The 20,927-nt window shown below is 38.2% G+C and overlaps 2 protein-coding genes across 4 annotated transcripts in view; one reads left to right on the forward strand and one right to left on the reverse strand.

Moving 5' to 3' along the window:
- npat (nuclear protein, ataxia-telangiectasia locus) overlaps positions 1 to 6,701 on the forward strand; it is a 42,067-nt gene extending 35,366 nt beyond the window's left edge. For all 3 annotated transcript variants that reach the window (XM_078545497.1, XM_078545498.1, XM_078545499.1), the window contains 2 exons: positions 1,582 to 2,710; positions 6,234 to 6,701. In XM_078545497.1, the coding sequence (XP_078401623.1) occupies positions 1,582 to 2,710; positions 6,234 to 6,320 (1,216 nt within the window). In that variant the 3' untranslated portion in view covers positions 6,321 to 6,701. The remainder of the gene's footprint in view (positions 1 to 1,581; positions 2,711 to 6,233) is intronic.
- Positions 6,702 to 8,320: 1,619 nt separating this feature from the next.
- Positions 8,321 to 20,927, reverse strand: part of acat1 (acetyl-CoA acetyltransferase 1) — a 30,160-nt gene continuing 17,553 nt past the window's right edge. The window contains exons 7-12 of the mRNA XM_078545501.1: positions 18,525 to 18,675; positions 15,326 to 15,421; positions 14,102 to 14,215; positions 11,909 to 11,973; positions 10,131 to 10,288; positions 8,321 to 8,990 (exon numbers count right to left, since the gene is read on the reverse strand). Coding sequence (XP_078401627.1) covers positions 8,870 to 8,990; positions 10,131 to 10,288; positions 11,909 to 11,973; positions 14,102 to 14,215; positions 15,326 to 15,421; positions 18,525 to 18,675 — 705 coding nt within the window. The 3' untranslated portion in view covers positions 8,321 to 8,869. The remainder of the gene's footprint in view (positions 8,991 to 10,130; positions 10,289 to 11,908; positions 11,974 to 14,101; positions 14,216 to 15,325; positions 15,422 to 18,524; positions 18,676 to 20,927) is intronic.

A 20,927-nucleotide genomic window follows, 5' to 3' on the forward strand; every position in this document is an offset into this window, starting at 1 on the left:
GTACCATATCTGTTTTGTTTTTGTTCTCCTACTCAATTAAGTTTACAAACCCAAAATATTAATTACTCGCTTTTTTTTTTACAGATGCTAACTGACCTGCTTTGTATTTCCTGTAGTTTCCATTTTTATTTTAGATTTGTAGTTTTTGATCTTTTAATTATAAGGCCTGATCTCTCATAGGTTGCTGAAGCAAATTTGATTTATATATTCCTCTAGCACTGTAGGTGGTATTCTTATAAAATATTAAGCAGACATTTCAACTCATGAGCTGAAACTTTCACTTTGATGTCAGTCTATCCTATCCAACTCATGACTGTTGGTTTAATGGCCTTTGAGTACAAACTGTGCCCAAAATGATGGCTTGAAAAACTCCTCTTTCGGATGACTATAGTCAATCTGTGTGAAGTGAATTTCTATGCCTCAGTCAGTTCCTAATAGAAATGGGTCTACAAAACTAAATTTGGCAGTAAATTGGCAAACTTTGTTTGAGGACTTATAGTGAGCTGGTGTGGGAAATGGAAAAAGATGCCTCATTGATTCGTTGTGGAGTGTGTTTTGAGATTGGGGCTAAGCCGTGTTATTACAAAGGCAGTTTTACTCTGCACCTAACTGCTGAACTTGATATACTTCACCTGAATGCCTAACGTAAAATTTGTCATTCCTCAGTGTTACCGTCCTTACTTTGAGCACAAAAACTTCTCATTTCTTTTTGGATTCAGTCTTACTAAGGTCAGACTATTTGAGCTTTTGAGACATTGGGGAAAAATAATGTATATTGGAATGGTTGGTTCTCTAGAATAATATTATTTTTGAACCCTTGTTCAGTGTGACATCCTATGTGAATGTGACAACTGTAAACTGTCCCCTCATCCTCCTCCACCTGTCTACAGTTTTTGACACAGTTGACCACACCATCCTCTTCCAGTTCCTCTCCAGTGTCCAGATAGGTGGGGACTGCTCTCACCTGGCTCCATTCTAATCTAACTAACCATAGCCAAAGTATCACTGCCATGACTTCTCTTCCTGCTTCTGCACCATTATCACTGATTATCTCCTCTTGGGCCCATCCTATTTCTCATCTATGTGCTGCCCCTTGGTGAGATTATTAGGATTGAACTATCACCATATAATTGTCGGCATATGCCCACTTTTCCAGTTTCTCTTTGCACTTTACCTCTGCCTGATCTGCCCTTAGCCGCTTAGCAGCTGGTGTGGGATTCAAGGAAATTGATTCTTCCTCAAATTTAAAAGAAAATCTATTCTTTCCCAAAATATCTGGGAAGAAAGCAAGTGCAAATAAAGTGCTTCCTTGTGTGAAGCATACAAAATAATTTCTGAAATAGAAAATGCTGGAAAAACTCAGCAGGTCTGACAAGATTTGCGAAGAGATAAACAGAGTTAACGTTTTGAGCCCGTACGACCTCTTTAGAGCTAAAGAGAAGTAGAAATGTGATGAATTTTATTCTGTTTAAGAGGAGGCGGAGCATGATAGAAGGTCAGGGAAATAATTTCTGCCTTCCGTGATTTATGTTCTTTGATAAAAGCTGCAACATATAATACAAAATTTGAATTATTTTCTAGGAGTGAAAATTCAGACCCGAATATTCCTGTAGACCAATTAGGAAAATCAAGAGAGTACCCAGTGGAGATACCTAATGCATCAAGCTCAAAATTGAAATCTCAGCGCCATAGACGAGTACTTTGCTTTGATAATGCAACTGCCACAGAATCAGACCAGCCCAAAATGGAGTCTAACACCAGTCAAGAGAAAAAAGAAAATCGTACAGATAACATAAATCAATCTGACAGACTTTTTAGTTCCCAGCACAAGGAGAGGTCTGAGAGGACAGATACAAGGGTTAATAAAGGGAGGGAAATACAGGGGAAATCAGAGAAAAATAAAAATTTATCTTCTGGCCCATCTTATGATTCACTCCATAAAACAACAGCTAATAAGGAAAATGAGGCAAGTAGGGATCAGGTTAGACAGAGAGGTAGAGAAACTTCAGATCTTTCAAATATTCAAATGCAAAAAAAAAGCTCTCAAAGTGAGAGACCTAATTCTCAAACTACCATCGCAGACAAGGATGGCATAAATAAAATTCCTGAATCTCAGCAAGAGTGCAAAAAGGGAACCACTGCTCTTACAGCCTCTCAAGAAACTGCTTCGAAAAGGAATCCAGATAAAAGTGATAGTTTTAGCCTGACCAGCACACTGACTAAACAGGCGGCTGAGATGCTGCAGGATATGCAGAGGCAAAGCCCTGCCCCAAAACAAACTAGTAATGCTGACCTAGCTGTGCCCAGGACACCAGGCTCTAACGTACATGAAGGACCGGATGATTGCTCAGACTTTCAACGGACTCCACGCAACAAAGGTTTTGGAGATGAGAAGGCATCACCAAGGGTAATGGTACCTCCAACAACACCAGACATACCAGCATGCAGCCCAGCAAGTGAAACAGGAAGTGAAAACAGTGTTAGTATGGCTGCACATACGCTAATGATTCTCTCGAGGGCTGCAATTGCAAGGACTACTGGTACCACACCTCTGAAAGATAGTACCTGTCAAATCAAGTCTCCACTTAGCCAGACAAAAAAAAGAAAACTAGAAGAACGAGAGGAAGAATATAGACAGCAGTCTTTATCCAGCAGAGCAGATCTTCAAAATTCCAACTCGCCTGGAAAGAAGAAACGGTCAAAATCACATGTAAGTAGCTCAGTCTTAGGATTTTATTACATGGTAATCTAATAATAGAGGTTCGGCAATACACAGCCAGTCTGGTCAATGATAAAGAAAACTATCACCACTGTTAACGCAAAGAACTAAAAAAGAGCCCAGCCAAAATTTGCATGTAGGCTGAACTATGGAAATGAAGTGCAATGCAGATAAGTACACAACATAATGAGGTACGTTTACTCAGAATGTGTTGAACCAGCTAGATGAGCAGACGAAAGAGATCTGGGTGATACATTTTTGCATGTTCCTGGCAGAGTAACACAATACTTAAGAGTATAATTATGAGATCTTGGGCTTTATAAATTGAAGCAGTGAGAAAGTTATGCTAGGTATGTGTAAAACATCAGTTCAACCTAGCTAGAATATTATTTCCAATTATGGGCACTGCGCCTTAGGAAGGACTTGTGGACTTTGGAGAGGGCATAGAAGAGATTTACAAGAATGGTTCCAGGAATGACGGATTAGTGATATAGACTCATGGTTGTTTGGGACTGTTCTCCTAAGAGCAGAAAAGGCCAAGGGGGGATTTCATAGATGTGCTTAAAATCATGAAGAGCTTTGATAAAGGCACTTTAAGGTTGTCCCTGCAGTTTGAAGAGAGTTTTAAAAAATCCTCTTTTCAACCCTGAAAGGTATGAAAAAATCAAGTATTTCTGTCTGAAATCATTAGACTTTTTCTTGTTGATCATTTTGGGGTTAAAGCTAAGTACTGCTAACTAATTCCTCAAACAGAGAATGTACATTACAGTTATATAAGCCAAGACAATGATATGAAGATGATTATCTGCTTGCTGTTTCAGTTGGATCACACTTTTGAGATGGCCATTGCCCTTGGAGGCGGGGTGGGGGGGACTCATCTCAGATTATTCAGTGTTTGGAACTGATTAATAATTAAGCCATTCTATTGAGTAACAAGAACACTGGCACTATTTATGTTGCATTTGTTTAGCCCCAGTATTTGTGTGGGCAGCATTATTTTGAATCAAGCAAGTGTCTTGACTTCCTAACCTTAGTTATTAGAAATATAGGCCTAGAATATCCAGCAAGGTTTCAGTGTAACTATACAAGAATGGAGCTGTGCAATTTTTTGCCTTTGGAAATTTTTAACCAGTTTTACACCTTGGACAAATTTCCTTGATTTTTTTGCACCATCCCCTGAGTTAAGTCTGCCTAATTGTCTCATTAACGCAGCTCTGTCCATATGCAAAAGACCAGGTAAGGTGTTTCTTGCATTTGTGCCATTTTTAAAATATTCATTCAGGGGGTGTGGGTGTCGCTGGCTAGTCCAGCATTTATTGCCCATTCCAGCTGTCTTAGGTGGTGGTGGTGAGCTGCCTTCTTGAACCGCTGCATTCCATGTGGTGTAGTTATCCCTACAGTGCTATTAGGAAGGGAGTTCCAGGATTTTGACCCAGCAACAGTAAAGGAATGGCAATATATTTCCAAGTCAGGATGGTGAGTGACTTGAAGGGGAACTTCCAGGTGGTGGTGTTCCCATCTATCTGCTGCCCTTGTCCTTCTAGATGGTAGTGGTGTGAGTTTGGAAGGTGCTGTCTGAGGAGCCTTGGTGAATTCCTACAGTGCATCTTGTAGATAGTACACACTGCTGCCACTGTGCGTCAGTGGTGGAGGGAGTGAATGTTTGTGAACGTGGTGTCAATCAAGCAGGCTGCTTTGTCCTGGACAGGGTCGAGCTTCTTGAGTGTTGTATGAGCTGCACTCATCCAGGCAAGCTGGGAGTATTCCATCACACTCCTGGTTTGTGCCTTGTTAGATGATGGACAGGCTTTGAGTTACTCATCGCAGGATTCCTAGCCTCTGACCTGCTTTTGTAGCCACAGTATATGGTTAGTCCAGTTCAGTTTCTGGTCATTGGTAACCCCCAGGATGTTAATAATGGAGGTTTCAGTGATGGTAATTCCATTGAACGTCAAGGAATTCAGAATGTTTACATTTACATGACAGACCCTTAGGTCACTATTTCAGGTGTTGTGTAACTTTTTGGAATGCGTTTTCTATGTCTTTCTTATCAGCAACAGAATCTGCTGCATAAAAAAAAAGCTTCCATAATTGCATGTTCTTAAATGTGCTGTGCATAATGTACATTAAAGGCTTCAAACTTTAATTTTCATAACATAGATAGGATAAAGTGGTACTTAAAGAAATTCCAGGCCACAATTTTAACATCCTCTGAGATATCTTCAGAGGAATCTGGAGCTACATCTTGTCAAGTTATTACAACAAAAAATCCAGAGGTTGCCAGGGATACAAGGTTAATCCTTTGAGAACAGATATCCGCTTCCAGAGTGAATAACTATTCCAGAGGTCATTCTTTTGTTAGGGGTTAGTATAGAGGAATAACCTGTTTTTGATAGACAATCATAAAGTTGTTGTAATTACTTTGAATATACTAGTTTGTATTAATATATTAATTTACTTGTTTCATGTTCAGTATATTTTTATAGTGGTTTATAGCCTGAACAAGCTGATCTATATTCTTCCACCTACCATTGGAAGTGGATCATGTGCTAGCACATAGTTCCAGTGAACTGGAGTTCAATGACAAAGGTTTTTTGACTTGAGGCCTTGGTGTACTTAGGCAGGTAAAGACAACTCTGGTTCATTGTGGATCTGCTTACAGGAATGGCTAGATTTGAACCCAAGCGAATACCTAGTATGAAAATCCAAAAAATGTAATCAAGCATATAAGCTATTCAGTCAAATATTAAAGTTTTACTGGGACGCACAATAAAACCACAACTGTACAAAATGGGATGTGAGTACAAACTAGTAAAAGTTCAGGACAAAATAGTTTTCTGGGTGGGGCAGTTTAGTTAAAAACACAAGTCACTTTAGATGTGATTGTGGATGGAGAGTTAGATTATCTTTTCTATAGTGCTGTCCATATACAGAGTGCTTCATGGAGCTGTAGAAAACAATCACCAAACAGAAGAGGAGGTTAAGTAGTGGGAGGGATGGTGAAGTGCAAAACCGCATAAAGAAAAAAGTATGAAGTGGTGACAAATTTGAGATGATGGAACAAGAGTTCCATAGGGTGTTAGAACCTGAAGAATATGGAACAAATAATTTGAAGTTGATGATGCATAGGTAGATGTGAACCATAGAGGATAGCTTCAGTTTTGCTGACCACTGACCAAGACCTTTTATTCATCCAGGTCTTGTGACATATAGTGGCAGTAGGATAGTATTTAACATTAACAGATATGCTGCAGCCTATGTTTGAGCGTAATCTGGTTATTTCTCTGTTTGGACTATAGGAGAATAATTGATAATGACTATGTCACGAAGTGTATTGAAAAGTTCTGAGAGTTATGACAAACATCAATTGATCAGTGATTTCACTTTATTTAAAATGTGGCTTTTAATTTCACAGGCCATGGGACACATTACAGACATTTTTTGTTTCTAATTTCTTCTTGGAAAATCATAGGTAATTTATTCTAACTTCAAAATGAAATATTTTATCTTCTAGAAACACAAGAGAAAGAAACACCTGGACTCTTTTCCTGTTGAAATGGATGTAGATAAATTTTTGAGTTCACTGCAATATGATGAATGATTATGCAGAATTCGATATGGCCTTAATTTCATGAAGAACAGAAGTGTTCTTGCATCCTACTCTGTTCATCCTATATCATAACTGATTCCTGGTATTGACATACAAAATTCCAAATAAATTACAATGCCCTCGTAACAGCACTTAGTACAGTTGTTGAAATTTACTGAGCAAGGTCACCTTTGCATGGTGTAGTTGAAGGGCAAGTCTTGTAGAAAATGAGTGACAACTAGATTATGCTTGAAAATGCTTTTTCTGAAACTTGGCCTGTATATTTTAAGTTGCAATTGTTATTAATATTATCAGTCAACCTGTAAATACTGTAAAGCTTTGAACTATGCTTTAATAAATTTACTGTGTGCAAGGGAGCACAATTAACTGGCAGTCTCCAGATTGTGTCTTGGGTTATTTCGATGAGGACAGAACTTAAATTTATAGTCAAATATCCTTTATCCGTGCATCCAAAAACCGTACGCTTTTTTGAACGGACCCTAATTTGAGCCAGCCTTTTGCGCAGGAAATCCGAGACCCGAGTCGACACCAACCTCACCAACCTTTTGCGCAGGATGTCTGTGACCTGAGCCAACATACCTTACCAGCCGGACCTCACCTTTAGCACAGGGAGTTTAGTTGTTTGCGCTGTTTACAGTCCAATTCCCGGCCCATTGTCTGCCCCAGCTACCCAAGACGAAACTTCTACGAGCTCCTTTAGCCAAATTTAATTAATGCAGTCATCATTTGGAACCATCTTTGTGAGCAGATAACATCAAGGCTATTATGTAAGTACTCATTTTTTAATCAAACCTTAATTTCAACCATCACTTGAGGCGCTATCTGTTGCGCAAACCTAAAATTACTTTGGTTTTGGTGGCCTGCCAATCTGTCCCACCAAGAAGTGTTTGTTTATATCAGCTGTTGCAATTGGCATGCAGAGTGAATTTCCTAATGACTTTGCAGTTAAATTGTATGTTAATAAAGCAATGTAACATTATATTACATGTCTTAAGAAGTGAGAGTTGGCAAATGGAGAAATAACCTAATATTTATAGGTTATAGCTACCCTAGGCTATTTCAATGTAAGTAGGCCTACCATATATACAGTAGCTATATCACATCTGAATATTGAAATTCAATCGGCCCCAAGAGTTTGGGTTAAAGGCTACTCAACCTGTAATGAAATTTAATAAGGACATGAAGGGGTTAAGCACTGGAGATGTTCCGGTGTTCTTTTTAGTATATGTTTGGCAGCCTACAAAAGGATGCACCTTCCCCATATCCCTAAATTTCACTTCAGAAGCCACTGATGGAGCCCTGTCCACTCATAGGAACTGAAGTAACACCAAGCTCTGCTGGAGCTACTTTCACCACAGTAAATATAGATCAACCTCCTTAAATAATGAGTGGAAACTCTTACCTTTGCACTTAGCTTTTTATTTCTAAAAATATGACCTTCAGCAAGAATGCAGCAATCTAAAGAGAGTTAATACCCAAGATCACATTATAGATTGTAAAAGACAAGCTATTTCAGGCTCCAAATGTGTAGGGACAGTAGCACACTTTTTGTATGGCTATTTACATTCTTACAATGGCAAATATTGTTCAGGTACAAGGCAAGCATATACTGTAATAAGCAACCAATGGAAGGAATTTACCACCAAGTAGTTGAAATTCATCATCAAAAAAAAATTTCAGCAAAAGGTAATGAGAAATGTCACATGTTTATCTTTCACACCACCACCACCCTCTTCACACTTTTAACTTCAAGTAATTCAGAGTTTTGCTGATGCTGTTTTATTTGAAGTAAATATTTTAAATTTGTTCATGGAATAAGCTGGCTAGGCCAGCATTTATTGCCCATCCCTAATTGCCCTTGTTCAGAAGGCATTTAAGAGTCAACCACATTGCTGTGGGTCTGGAGTTGGCCAAACCAGGTAAGGACAGCAGATTTACTTCCCTGAAGGACATTAGTGAACCAGATATGTTTTTATGACAATTGGCAATGGTTTCATGGTCACCATCAGACTTTTAATTTGAGATTTTTATTAAATTCAAATTTCACTACCACCTCTTAAGCAGAAGCAGTAGAAGAACAAGAACATTTTGAGGCTTACCATTCATTTAATCACAATAGACCTACAGAAAACATCTGTCTTTTTCATATATGTATGCAAATTTAAGTAAATCTTGTAAAGTTCATTTCGGGTAGACGTATACTCAACAAAATTAATGGAAGGCCACAGTGATTTTAAATTTGGATAAAGTTAACTTCCGAAACAAAACATTTGTACTGATCAATCAGACCGCACTTAACATAACATAACTCCGTTGAAGTACAATATAAAACTTGTAAACGGCATATTTCAGTCTTTATTAAATTATTTCTGCAGTACTTCCTTAAATCGGATCTGCCACCAATTTAGAAGTACTGATTTTCTTGACACCAGAAACTGTATCCAATTTTTATTCCCAAATGATTACACAAAGTTTTGTTTCATACATCATTGTTCAGTGACAATATTTAGTGCTTAGCCCTTTAATCACACAACAGTATATTACAAGCGCTGAATTAGTATTGAAGAAGCACCACCACCTCCATTACAGATTGCAGCCATGCCATATTCTCCAGGTTTTAGATTGTAAACCATATGACCAACGATTCTTGTTCCAGACATTCTAAAATTAAAAGAAAATGGATTAAGAATAAACTCTTCCAAATTTTTAAGTTTAGAAAATATTTTCAGTGAACTTCCAGCATAGAATAATGAAAGACCAAGTTCTGTGCAAGTGATCTCTATTTGATTGGGAGAGAATTTAGATACTGGGACATTTATTTCTATTAAATACTGTAATGTGATACAGCATTGACTAGACTAAAGGGAGTAAATGGTTGAGCTGAATGCAGGATTACTAAACAAGTAAAATATGATGAGAGGAAGCAGGCCAGCTGTGAAAACATTAGGAGGCTTACAGAGCATATATAAATTTGTAAATGGTGTTAAAGGACACAAAATTAAAAAGTATCGTCCCTCAAGTGAAATTAGAATATTTTTCCTCCCCAGTGCTGATCACCTATCTTAAAAAAAAATCCTGGCTGAGATGGAAGTGAAAATTATGGAATTAATAACTGATCAAATAAGCCACAGTTCATTAATGAACAGCAGAGTGGAATCAAAGACAACTACTCTGGAATTTCCTTAGGAAATAAAGTAGGTAAATCTACACTAGGGTAGATTGTATATTCTGTGTTACGAAGGCTTTTTGTATAAACTCCATGCTGAACAGCTTCCATTGCTTAACCAGACAGCCAGAGTGACAACACAGGAATTGGACACAATGCAAAAAAAAATCCTCAACCCTCTGATACAGACATGTAAAACGCCAAGATTGAGCTAGCTAATCTCTTTAGTGTGTTTATTCTCCACTGTTTTAGGTTTTAGTGTCCCTGAGGGAGGGAGAGGGAAATCATCCAGGGCTTCTGCTCTTTCTTGATATGCTGTAATGCTCGAAATGCATTTTTGCTTAAATAATAGTCACCACTTAAGAATTAATGAGTACCTCGGTGTTCTGAAACGTTTCAATGTGATGCGACACTGTACAGATAAGAGTTACATATAAATTACAAGAACAGGATTGGGTGAGGTTGCAATGTCTCCTGAGCTGAATGACTCATTATCTAGTTTCCTGCTTGAAAAATAGGCACTTGGACAAGGTATCAGAGATGGCCTTGCTGGGTGGCTGCAAATCTTTTGGAAATGGTTACTGGATCAACAATTATCAAGTAAAAATTAGTCAAGGTTCAGGAGTTCCACTTACCCAATGGGGTGACCGAGAGATACTGCTCCACCATTGATGTTTACTTTTTGAGGATCAATCTCTAACATTTTATTGTTAGCCAGAACAACAACACTAAAAGCTTCATTAATCTCCCACATTGTAATATCTTCCTTCTTTATGTCAGTTGTCGCAAAGAGCTGATTTAAAAAAATACAAACATTATTGCATATTCATTGATTCAGCCGGTTAAGTGTTCAACCGGGAAAATTACTGGTTTCTGTGCACAATACTTAATCATAATTTCCCTTTTCAATTTACTCTGTTGAATCAAATAAATAGGTTTGATGTCTTAATAACACAAAAAGTCACTGATCTGAGTCCTGAATTGGATGTTAACAATTCAGAGTAAAAGGTAGAGAAGTTAAATCCTTAATGGTAAGAAGGAATCAATTTTTATTTTTAAGATGTTGATGATGTATGTATTGTTCACCTTTAGTTTATAACCTGAGAAGGCAGTGGGCCTTTTGAATTGCTACAGTTCTGTTGTTAGTTTTCCTACTAACCTTAGATTTGCTAGGAAAATGTCAGTTTCTACCAGAAATACAAGATTTTCTGGTTTGTGGACTAGGGGGAAAAAAATTGCCTGGTCTTCACATTGAAAATAGTGTCCTAGTATGTGCATGTGTCATTGTGAGGTCATCCCACATGCTGCATGGTCCACAAAGTCATGACTGATTCAATGCATGGACAGCTTAAAATATCACCAGTGTCCTTGTTTTTCCTCTCAATTTTCCACACTGGCCATCCTGTGGGCATTGAAATTTTAAAAACTTGCATTTATATAGCATCTTTCATGGCCACAGGAAATCCCATAAGTGTAGTCACTGTTGTAATGTAGGACATGCATCAGCCAAATCGCACACAGCAAGCTATGGAAATGTGATAATGAACAGAAAGTCAGTTTTGTTCTGTTGATTGAAAAATAAATGTTGGCCAGGACACTGGGGATAACTCCCTTACACTTTAAAAAAAATCCTATGGTACTATTTTAATGTCCAAGAGGGCAGATGAGGTCTCTGTTTAATAGTTCATCCAAAAGACAGCACTTATGACAGTGCAGCACATCCTCAGCACTGCACTGGAGTATCAGCTTTGATTTTTGTGCAAGTTGTGGCGTGGCACTTGAATCTTCTAACTTAAGATGAGAGTGCTACCAACTGAGCTATGGCTGACAAGCAATTAAATTGCTAACCAGTGCTGCATTAAGGACCATGCTCAGTCAGAACTAGACTAAGCCTACCCAGCTTCACTGTTTCCAGGACCATTACAGCCAGTAATCAGAGACAACTTTCATCCCATCACTTCCGGCTGGATTTGAACTCCGGGTCCTAAAGTTGTACGTCAATGTTGCAACCATCTATGCCATCCTATTCCCAGATATACTTTCACTCCTCTGTCCTAAAAACGTTGATTTTTTTTTTGTTATTATCATTGACTGCAACATATAAGTCAGCCACAAGTATGATCACCTTCTGGAATCCTTACGAAGATGCTATAGCCAAAGTGACTCAATGAATTTGATGAACTCTGCAGCGGATGTCGAAGACAATGAATTTGACGGGTTTAAAATGTTTTCACTGTGGTTAAAGGCATCTTTGTAGAACTAAATGTATTCAAAAACCATGCCACATTAATTTTATGAATTACTGGTGTTTTTTTCACATTTTATACTCTGCGTATAAATTGACCCCTGTTTTTGGAAGCTTCAATGGTCAACTTTTATGCAAATATCTACGGAATAGACATTACATATCTACCTTTCGTACAGCAAAAGCAACAGCAATTGGAAAGTCTATTGGATCAACTGCTGCATCTCCAAAAGCTGTATAGAGAATAAACAAGTTTTACTACACAAAGAAAATCAATGCACAAATCCCACATCCAGCTAAAAGAAAAAAGATAGTTCAATGAAACAACTTGATCTTTAATAAAATGACATCAAAATTGTTCAATCTTAGTCATTTTCCTTCTCCTGTTAAGAGTTGTAGTTGATAACATTTCTTAGCTGGAAGTTCCTGGGGTGGAGTTGTCGCTTTAGGAACAATCCAGGTGCAAATTGCACTCTCAGTTATGCTAGTTTTCAGAAGCACGGTGCTCAAGTGTCTATTCCAATCCATTTGAGCATCAGTGAACACATGATCTCCCCTGAACCAGTGGGCAGTGTTTAGAATTTTTTTTTTTGCTTTAAAACAATTCCAATAACTTAAAGAGTGGTAACCTGGTGGCATTTTAAAAATAGAGCTGAAAATGGGTTTATCACAAAAAAATAAACTTTTTATTCAGTGCTCGGAGTAATCTGATCTTAAATTATGTGTTAAATCTATACTGAACCATTTACATTTTTTGATTTAATTAACCAGTGTAAACCAAAGAATAATTGAGAAGCATTTTTAAAAAATGTTTATCAGCATCCTTGCTGCTAAAGAAAAGCTTAATTTTAACAGCCTCAATTGAAGGCACACAAACAAGGGCATTTAGTAGAAACTCATTATGATGATGATTTTGATCTTGGGCTGTGGTTAATTTAGTGCATCGAGCTGAATTCCAGCAGTTTTTTTTTCAAAACAAGAGCAAAAATTCACAGAAGCTTGATTTGCATTGGAATTTCCTCAATATTTTGCGCTAGTTTGGCTGACCTTGGGTAAACTAAGCTGAAAAAAAAGTGCACCCAGGCCGCTATCTTTCCAAAAGCTCCAAAGCACCACCTCCTTCCCCATTCCTGCAAAGTCTTTAAAAGTACAAGTATATAGCTATTTTACATGACATAGCTTCTGGGTGCCAGTTTACAACAAGTGAAAACAAATAGTAGCGGGATAGGTTTCCAACACGTTTACATGGCGAGCTGCCATTCTTAACCATCTCATCTGTGGAAGGTAGCAAATGGAAACTAGACATTTTCCAAAACAGAATCACAGGATGGTTACAGTACAGAAGGAGGCCATTTTTCCCATCGTGCCCGTGCTGGCCCTTGAAGTAGCAATTCACTTAGTATCACTTTCCCATGCCCCACCTCCCCACCCCTGCACATTTTCTCTTTTCAGATGATAATCCAATTCCCTCTTGAACACCTCAATTGAACCTGCCTCCACCATACTCTCAGGCAGTGCATTCCAGATCCTAATCTCTCACTGTGTGAAAAGGTTTTTCCTCATGTCGCCAATGCTTCTTTTGCCAATTACCTTAAATCTGTGCCCTCTTGTTATTGATCCTTCCACCAATGGGAACATATTTTGCCTATCTGATCTGTCCAGATTCATGATTTTCAATAACTCTATCAAATCTCTCAACCTTCTCTTGTCCAAAGAAAACAGTCCCAGCTTCTCCAACCTTTCCATGTAACTGAAGTTTCTCCATGCAACCATTCTCATGAGTCTTTCCTGCACTCTCTCTAATCCTTTCTGAAGTGTGATGCCCAGAACTAGATACAGTATTCCAGTTGAAGCTGATCCAGTGTTCTATACCAGTTTAACATAAATTCCTCGCTTTTGTACTTTATGCCCCTATTAATAAAGCCTAGAATGCTGTGTGCTTCATTAACCACTCTTTCAAACTGTCCTGCCACCTTCAATGATTAATGCACATATACACCAAGGTCTCATTGTTCCTGTATCCCCTTTAGAATTGTACCCTTTATTTTATAATCTCTCCACGTTCTTCCTACCAAAATGAATCACTTCACACTTCTCTCAATGTTCTACAGCAACACGCCAACCTGTGTTTTTAAACCTAATTTATTTTTGAATAATTCAAGTTACAGTTTATTAAAATAAGAATCTCAATATTTTATGAAACTATGAAATATTTTCATGTGAAGAGCTACACTGCCAAACAGGTATGTACTTCAAATTAAATCTGTCACACCCTCATGACTGGTGCACTTTTCTGCAACATTCACATTACAAAATATTTATAGTTATGAGTGTTATATTTAATCAGTACTTGTTGCATACCTACAATCCTTGCCATTGGTGTAACATTTAGTCTGTTAGCAGCTTCTGCTGTCATTAGTACCAAAGCAGCTGCTCCATCATTTAAGGTACTTGCATTGGCAGCTGTAATTGTACCTGAAAAACAAACATTTTAAGCACATTAAACCTTCTGTGCATTAGATTGAACACAAAAGTTTTCAATAAACCAAATATTATTATTTGGTAGAATTCTCTTTATTAGGGATCCCCAAAATATTAACCATCCTTTATAAACTTCTGCCTGAGAAATGCATGTTGAGTCCATTTTTCTCGTTTCTTTATTTCAGGATGCAGTTCCTGTTTAGTATGTACATAAAATCAGAAATTATGTGTATGTAAATGTAAAAATAATTATCACGCTGGAAAACGGGATCAATAAAAATTACCATTTTGTTTGTTCATTTTGTTGATAACACATAAAAATGCATTTATATGATACCTTTCACAATCTTAGGATATCCCAAAGTGCTTTCTAGCCAATGAAGTACTTTTGAAGTGTTGTGACAGAACAGCCAATTTGTGCACAGCAAGGTTCCGCAAACAGCAAAATGACGACCATATAATTTTTTTTTAAAAGCGGTGTTGACTGACACAAGTTGATGTTGTAATGGAAAATCATTTTATGGACTGTGTTTGGTAACAATACAAAGCTGTTATTTCAAGAGCTCCTCTCAAACTGTACAGTAGTTTACAGCTCAGATTTATCATAATTTGTATTAATATTCCTTTGGACATTTTGAAACCCGATTTCACAGTTCAATATTTTAATTTACCTAAAATTTACATGTAATATTTCAAAGAAAAATGATGCATTCATATTATGTGTCTCAAACTTCTCAAAGTATGTTGCAAAAAATTACTTTGAAATACAAAGACTTATATCGACAAACACCAGCCACTTTATAGTCAACAAGATTAAACAAACAGTAATGAGATAAATAATATATTAATCTATTGACTGGTGGTACTGTTTGCAGAAAGAATGTAGGCCAGGCCACAATATTTTTTCTGAAAATTTTCAACTGCATGAAAATTGAAAATATTTTTCAAAATATTTCAACTCTGAATAGATCGTAAGGTCTCATTAAAATCTAACAATTTCCACAACCAAAGATATTTTTAAAGATGTGAAGCAATTTAATGTTTTAAGAATGGGTTATTTTTATTCAGTTAAGTATTATAGACTATTAGAGCAGATGTACTTACCATTTTCTCGCTGGAAGACTGGTTTTACTTTTGGGACTTTAGCGAAATCCACACGTTTGTACTCTTCATCTTCACTGATCACTAGATCTGGTTTACCTAAGTTGAGGAAAAAAAATCACCATGTGAATTGGAAACTCGAATTTTCAATTTTTGACAACATCGTTATTAGTTATATGCAAAAGGATAGCTGAAGTTTTTCTTTACATTATATTCAGGAATGGGTGTTGCCATTAGGGTTGTATTCCCTGGGATTTAAAGATTAAGGTGATTTAATCAAAGTTTTCAAAATGTTAAGGGAAACGAGTAAATATGAACTATTTCCACTTGTTGGGGAAACTAGAGAACTAGGGGATGCAACCTAAACATTAGAGGCAGGTCTTTCAACAGTGAAATTAGAAAAACCAGGAAGTTTGGAGAATGGAACTCTTTTCTACAAACAGAAGTTGATGCTGGGTCAAGTTGTTCTTTGAAACCTGAACTGATAGATTCCTGTTAAAACCTGTAAACCTGATTCTCTGGCTATGACTGGCTAGATAAGAATGGAACCAGGCAAACCAATCTCATCCAGCTAGATGACAAAGGAGATACAGTTGAGGATGGTGCAGTTCACTGTTTCAAAAGCTACAAACATGTCAAGAAGGATGAGGTGGGCTAGTTTACCACAGTCACTATCAGATGGGATATCATTTGTGACTTTATGGGTTGTTTCAGTACTGTGGCTGGGTCATTGGTTCAGTCTAGGAATTTATGGGGAAAATGGGCACAGATTTGGGAGGCAATATCTTCAAGGACTTCAGGGAGGTGGGGTTTGAGTGGGAGGCAGTAGTTTGCAAGGATAGTGGGCTGAAGGGTGGCTTTTTTGAGAGAGATGACAATAGCAAATTTGAAGGGAAGGGGTTCAATACCTGAGGAGAGGGAACTGTTAAAAATAATATCTAATATGGGGGCCAGGAAGGAATGTTGGCTGGTCAGCAGTTTGGTGGGAATAAGGTTGAGAGAGCAGGAGGTAAGTCCCATGGAAGCTGAGCTCAGAGAGGGCATAAGAGGAGATAGGAGAAAAACTAGAGCAAGATGTTCAGGGTTAGGGCAAAAGGGAACCTTAAGGGAAGTTTGGTCTGTAAGCCGGGGGAAGGGAGGGAAAAGGCAGAGAAGGGTGACAAAGAAGTGTATGCGCTCCTCACAATTGGTGTTGGAGGCAAGGGTACAGGAAGCAGGGGAGAGGGGTTTAAGACAACAGTTTGTAGTGAAGGGAAGCCAGGGGTTATCTGCATTCCAGGATGAATTTGGAATAGTAACCAGAGGAGAACAGAACCCAATAGTACTTGGGTCCAGCCAGATCAGGCAATGAATGGTTAAATTAGTTGTCCACCTTTGACATTCAAGTCTGTATTCCTTAGACTTAGGGTGGAAATGAGGGACATATCGGGGGAATGACCAGGATAAGAGAGAGTAATGGCTTTAATGGGGAAAAATCACAGGTAAAGGCAAGAGTACAATTACAAAGATAGGTGGCTGCAGAAATGTAGTGGTGCATGGAGGGCCAAAGGATAGACAACTTGGGATTTTTTATTTACCAGAAAGGTCATAGAAGTAAATGGGATTGAGGGGAGAAAGGGAGATGTGGTTGGGAGATACACAAGAAATGATCACAAATAACTTTATCTGTGATTGACACAACAAGAATAACAAGCACAAGTGAGATGGTGATGTTAAGGGGGTGGTTGTGCATATGGGTAGGAGAGATAATATGGAGGGAGAGATTTAGGGAGGATGGGAGGGCCGTGAAGAGAGGAGAGGGAGCGTGATGAGTTGAGACGGAGTTGAAATCACCAAGAAGTCACACGGTGCAGAGACTAAGGGAGGAAAGCAGTGAAGACACCTTAGCATGGTACTTGTGGTGGGCAGTAGGGAACGGAGGAAAGGTCGGAAGGGTTGAACAAGGCGAGATGCTCAAAGAAGAAGATGTCAGAGGAGTAGGGGGATAGACCAAGATATGATTTGGTGATGAGGGCTACACACCCCTGCAGCAGTTTGAGTGGGGCAAGTGATAAAAGGTAGAGTCAGGCGGGGAAGCTATCATCTTCCCCTCAGTCAGGGTTACATCAAGGCCACAATGTCAATGCAATCACAAGAACATAAGAAATTGGAGGTGGTCTCCTGGAGTCTGCTCCACCATTCAGTAAGATCATGGATGATCTTCTACCTCAACTCCACTTAGCTGTTCTATCACCATAACCTTGATTCAATTAGTGAACAAAAATCTATCACAAACTGATTATACTCAACGACTGAGCATTCACAACCCTCTGGGATAGAGAATTCCAAAGGGCACTCTACTCAGCATAGAACTCGGTGAAGCAATTTCTCCTCAGTCCTAAATGGACATCCCTTTATCCTGAGACTAAGATCTCTAGATCTAGACTCTCCAACCAGGGGGAACATCCTCTCAGCATCAATCCTATCAAGACCTCTAAAAAGATTTTTATGTTTCAAAAGATCGCCTCTTATTCTTCTAAACTCCAGGGAATATAGGCCCATTCTGTTCAATCTCACCTCAGAGGACAACCTTTTCATCCCAAATATCGACCCTCTCATCCCAAGAATAAATCTAGTGAACCTTTGTTGCACTCCCTCTTAGCAAGTACATCCTTTCTATGTAAGGAGACCAACAAGGCTGTTATTATCCTCATCATAAACACATGGGCAGAAAGGGCCTTGTTCAAAAGTGAATAAACATTCTGGAGGGAGATGTGGAGAAATATACTGATAGCCAATCTGCTGGCAGCAACCATGGAGTTAGCGCTGGGAAGGATGAATGATCCAGGAAGGTGGTGGCAAGATTAGTACCGTGTGTGTGCTGAATAGGAAGGCTGGTAATAGAGGAGGAAGAGGCAGTTGGGGTTGCTGTTCATAAGAAGGCAGTGAGCAGTGCATTTTTGGGCCCTATGAAGGAAACCTAGAGTGGCACAGAAGAGAGCTGTAGCATTATCTAACAGGGAGTCAAACCTGGGACAGCTGCGAGAGACTAAGAACTTTGAGGGGTACGAAGAGTTGGAATAGGCATTTGGGACATGAGGATAAGTAATAGGAGGCATTGTGACAGGAGAGAGGGGTCTAGGAGGGGTAAAGAGAAGAGAATACAAAATTTATTTTTAAAAATACATTGAAGGAGGACAACCAAAAAACTTTGCATAAATACCTCTTTGTGGAACGCTGACAGAAACCACTTCTTTTGCCATCGTCTTTGAATCCCAAGATGCTTTGCTCTTAGTATATGAACTAATTGCGTAAGTGTCTTGCTCTTCACGTGAAATATTAAACTTCTTGGCCGTATTCTCAGCACAGTTGCCCTATAACAAATTTAATTTTCATGGAAAATAACCCCCATCAGATAAAAGTATATAGTTAATATTAATCATAGAATTACATACAACGCATAGCATAAAAACAGCTCATTTTTTCCAACAGGTCTATACAGTGTTCATGCTTCATACGAGCTTCTTCCCACCTTGCTTTATCTCGTGTTATCTGCATATCTTTCTATTCCTTTCTCCTCATCTAGCTTCACCTGACAAGAATTACAGGATGATGCCGCACAGTAATGATGCCACCCACTGCACCTGCTTTCTGAAAGAACTATCCAGTTATGTAGTCCTTCTCTATCCTCCCAGCCCTGCAAATATTTCCCCTTCTAGTATTTATCCAATTCCCTTTTGAAAGTTTTGGACAGTGCATCCTTGATCATAACTTACTGTTTAAAAAATATCTTCTAACATTGTCTCTGGTGATGCCAATTATCTTAAATCTCTGTCCTCTGGTTACCAATCCTTCTGCAACAAACAGTTTCTCCTTATTTACTCTATTCAAAATCATGAAGGGTTTTAACATCTCTATCAATTCTCCCTTTAAACTTCTCTGTTATAAGGAGAACAATCCCAATTTCTCTAGTCTTTCCACATAACTGAAGTCCTACATCCCTGGTATCATTCTAGTAAATCTTCTCTACATCCCATCCAAGGCCTTGACATCCTTACTAAAAGCATGGTGTCTAGAACTGCCCACAATACTCCAGTTTTACAACAAAACGTTTAGCATAACCTCCTTGCTTTTGTACTGTATGCCTCTACTTATATAAGACATGGATCCTGTGTTATTTTAAACAGCCCTGTCAACCCATCCTGCCACCTTCATAGACGTATGTACTGACATCTCCCAAAGTCTTCCTGCAGCTCCTTTAAAATTGCATCATTTAATTTATATTGCCTCTCATTATTCCTGCCAAAATGAATTATTGCACACATAACTGCTACCTTTCATCTGCTGTGTGCCCATTTCATCACTCTATGCTCTCAAATCTATTACTAAGTTATTCACCTCAACTGCAAGTTCCATGTTCTCACCACTCTGAGTGAAGAAGCTTTTCCTGAATTCTTTATTGAATTTATAGTGACTGACCATCTTATATTTGTGGTCCCTAGTTGTGAAGTTCCCTCACACCTTCTACATGCAAATGATGGTAGAAGTTTGGAATTTTCTTCCACAAACACCAACTGATGCTAGGTAAACTGTTAATTTTAAATCTGAGATTCATAGATTTTTGTTACCCAATGGTATTAAGGAATATGGAGCCAAGGCAGGTATTTGGAATTAGGTCGCAGATCAGCAAGGATCAGAGTGAATGATGTAAGAGGCTCAATTGGCTATAATGGCCAACTCCTGTTCCAATGTTCTGACATCTACCCTATTAAACCACTTCATAATTTTAAAGACCTCCATTATGTCACCTCCTTAGCCTTTCCTGGAGAAAAAAGCCCCAGCTTGTTAGCCTAAGAAATAACATCTCAGTTGTGGTATCATTCTTGTAAATCTTTTTTGCAATTTGAAGAATTGTACACAGTATTCTGCTCTGAGTGTTCTATATAAATATAACATTTTATAGAAATGTTTTTCATTTCTATTCCTCTAGAAATTGAATACCAGTGCTTTGCGTTTTTATGGCCTTGTTAACTTGTTCTGCTACCTTTTATGATTTGTGAATCTGTGCAGCTAGATCTCTTTGCTCCTCCATCCCACTTAATCATTTTACAGTTCTGAACAGTTTACAAAATATGGTTTTACATGTTCCCCAACTATTTATTCCATGCTACTTTCAAAATACAGTTGAGAATAACCGTGTGATTGTGGATTACATATAAAATATGCCTGGAAATCAATATAGTTTGCAGTTTATATTAATTGATACCAAGCATTACAACTGGTACAAAGCAGTTAATGGTTACTAAATCAGTCATTTGATGGAGCGGAGTGTCTTTGTATAAAGCTGCAAAAACTGGGAATCAATTGACCTTAGAAATGCTTCCTTTTAAAAAGGATTCCAAACACCACAAGCAAAGGAACACATTCTCTTTTCAATTAAACATGCATGTTTATCTTTCCAACAAAGTCTGCCTTTGCATCAGAGCAATTTTATTACCCCGGCTTAGGAAATCAATAATTGAAAATTGGATGTTTTTCTCAAAATATTCAGTTATTTTCCTTTCAAGCTAACCTGTTCAGAAAAGCATTGCAGAATTATTGAGTGGAATGACCCAGGTTTTGCTGG

This window comes from Cetorhinus maximus, chromosome 7 (genome assembly GCF_964194155.1).
Source record: "Cetorhinus maximus chromosome 7, sCetMax3.hap1.1, whole genome shotgun sequence".
Taxonomy (NCBI): Eukaryota; Metazoa; Chordata; class Chondrichthyes; order Lamniformes; family Cetorhinidae; genus Cetorhinus; species Cetorhinus maximus.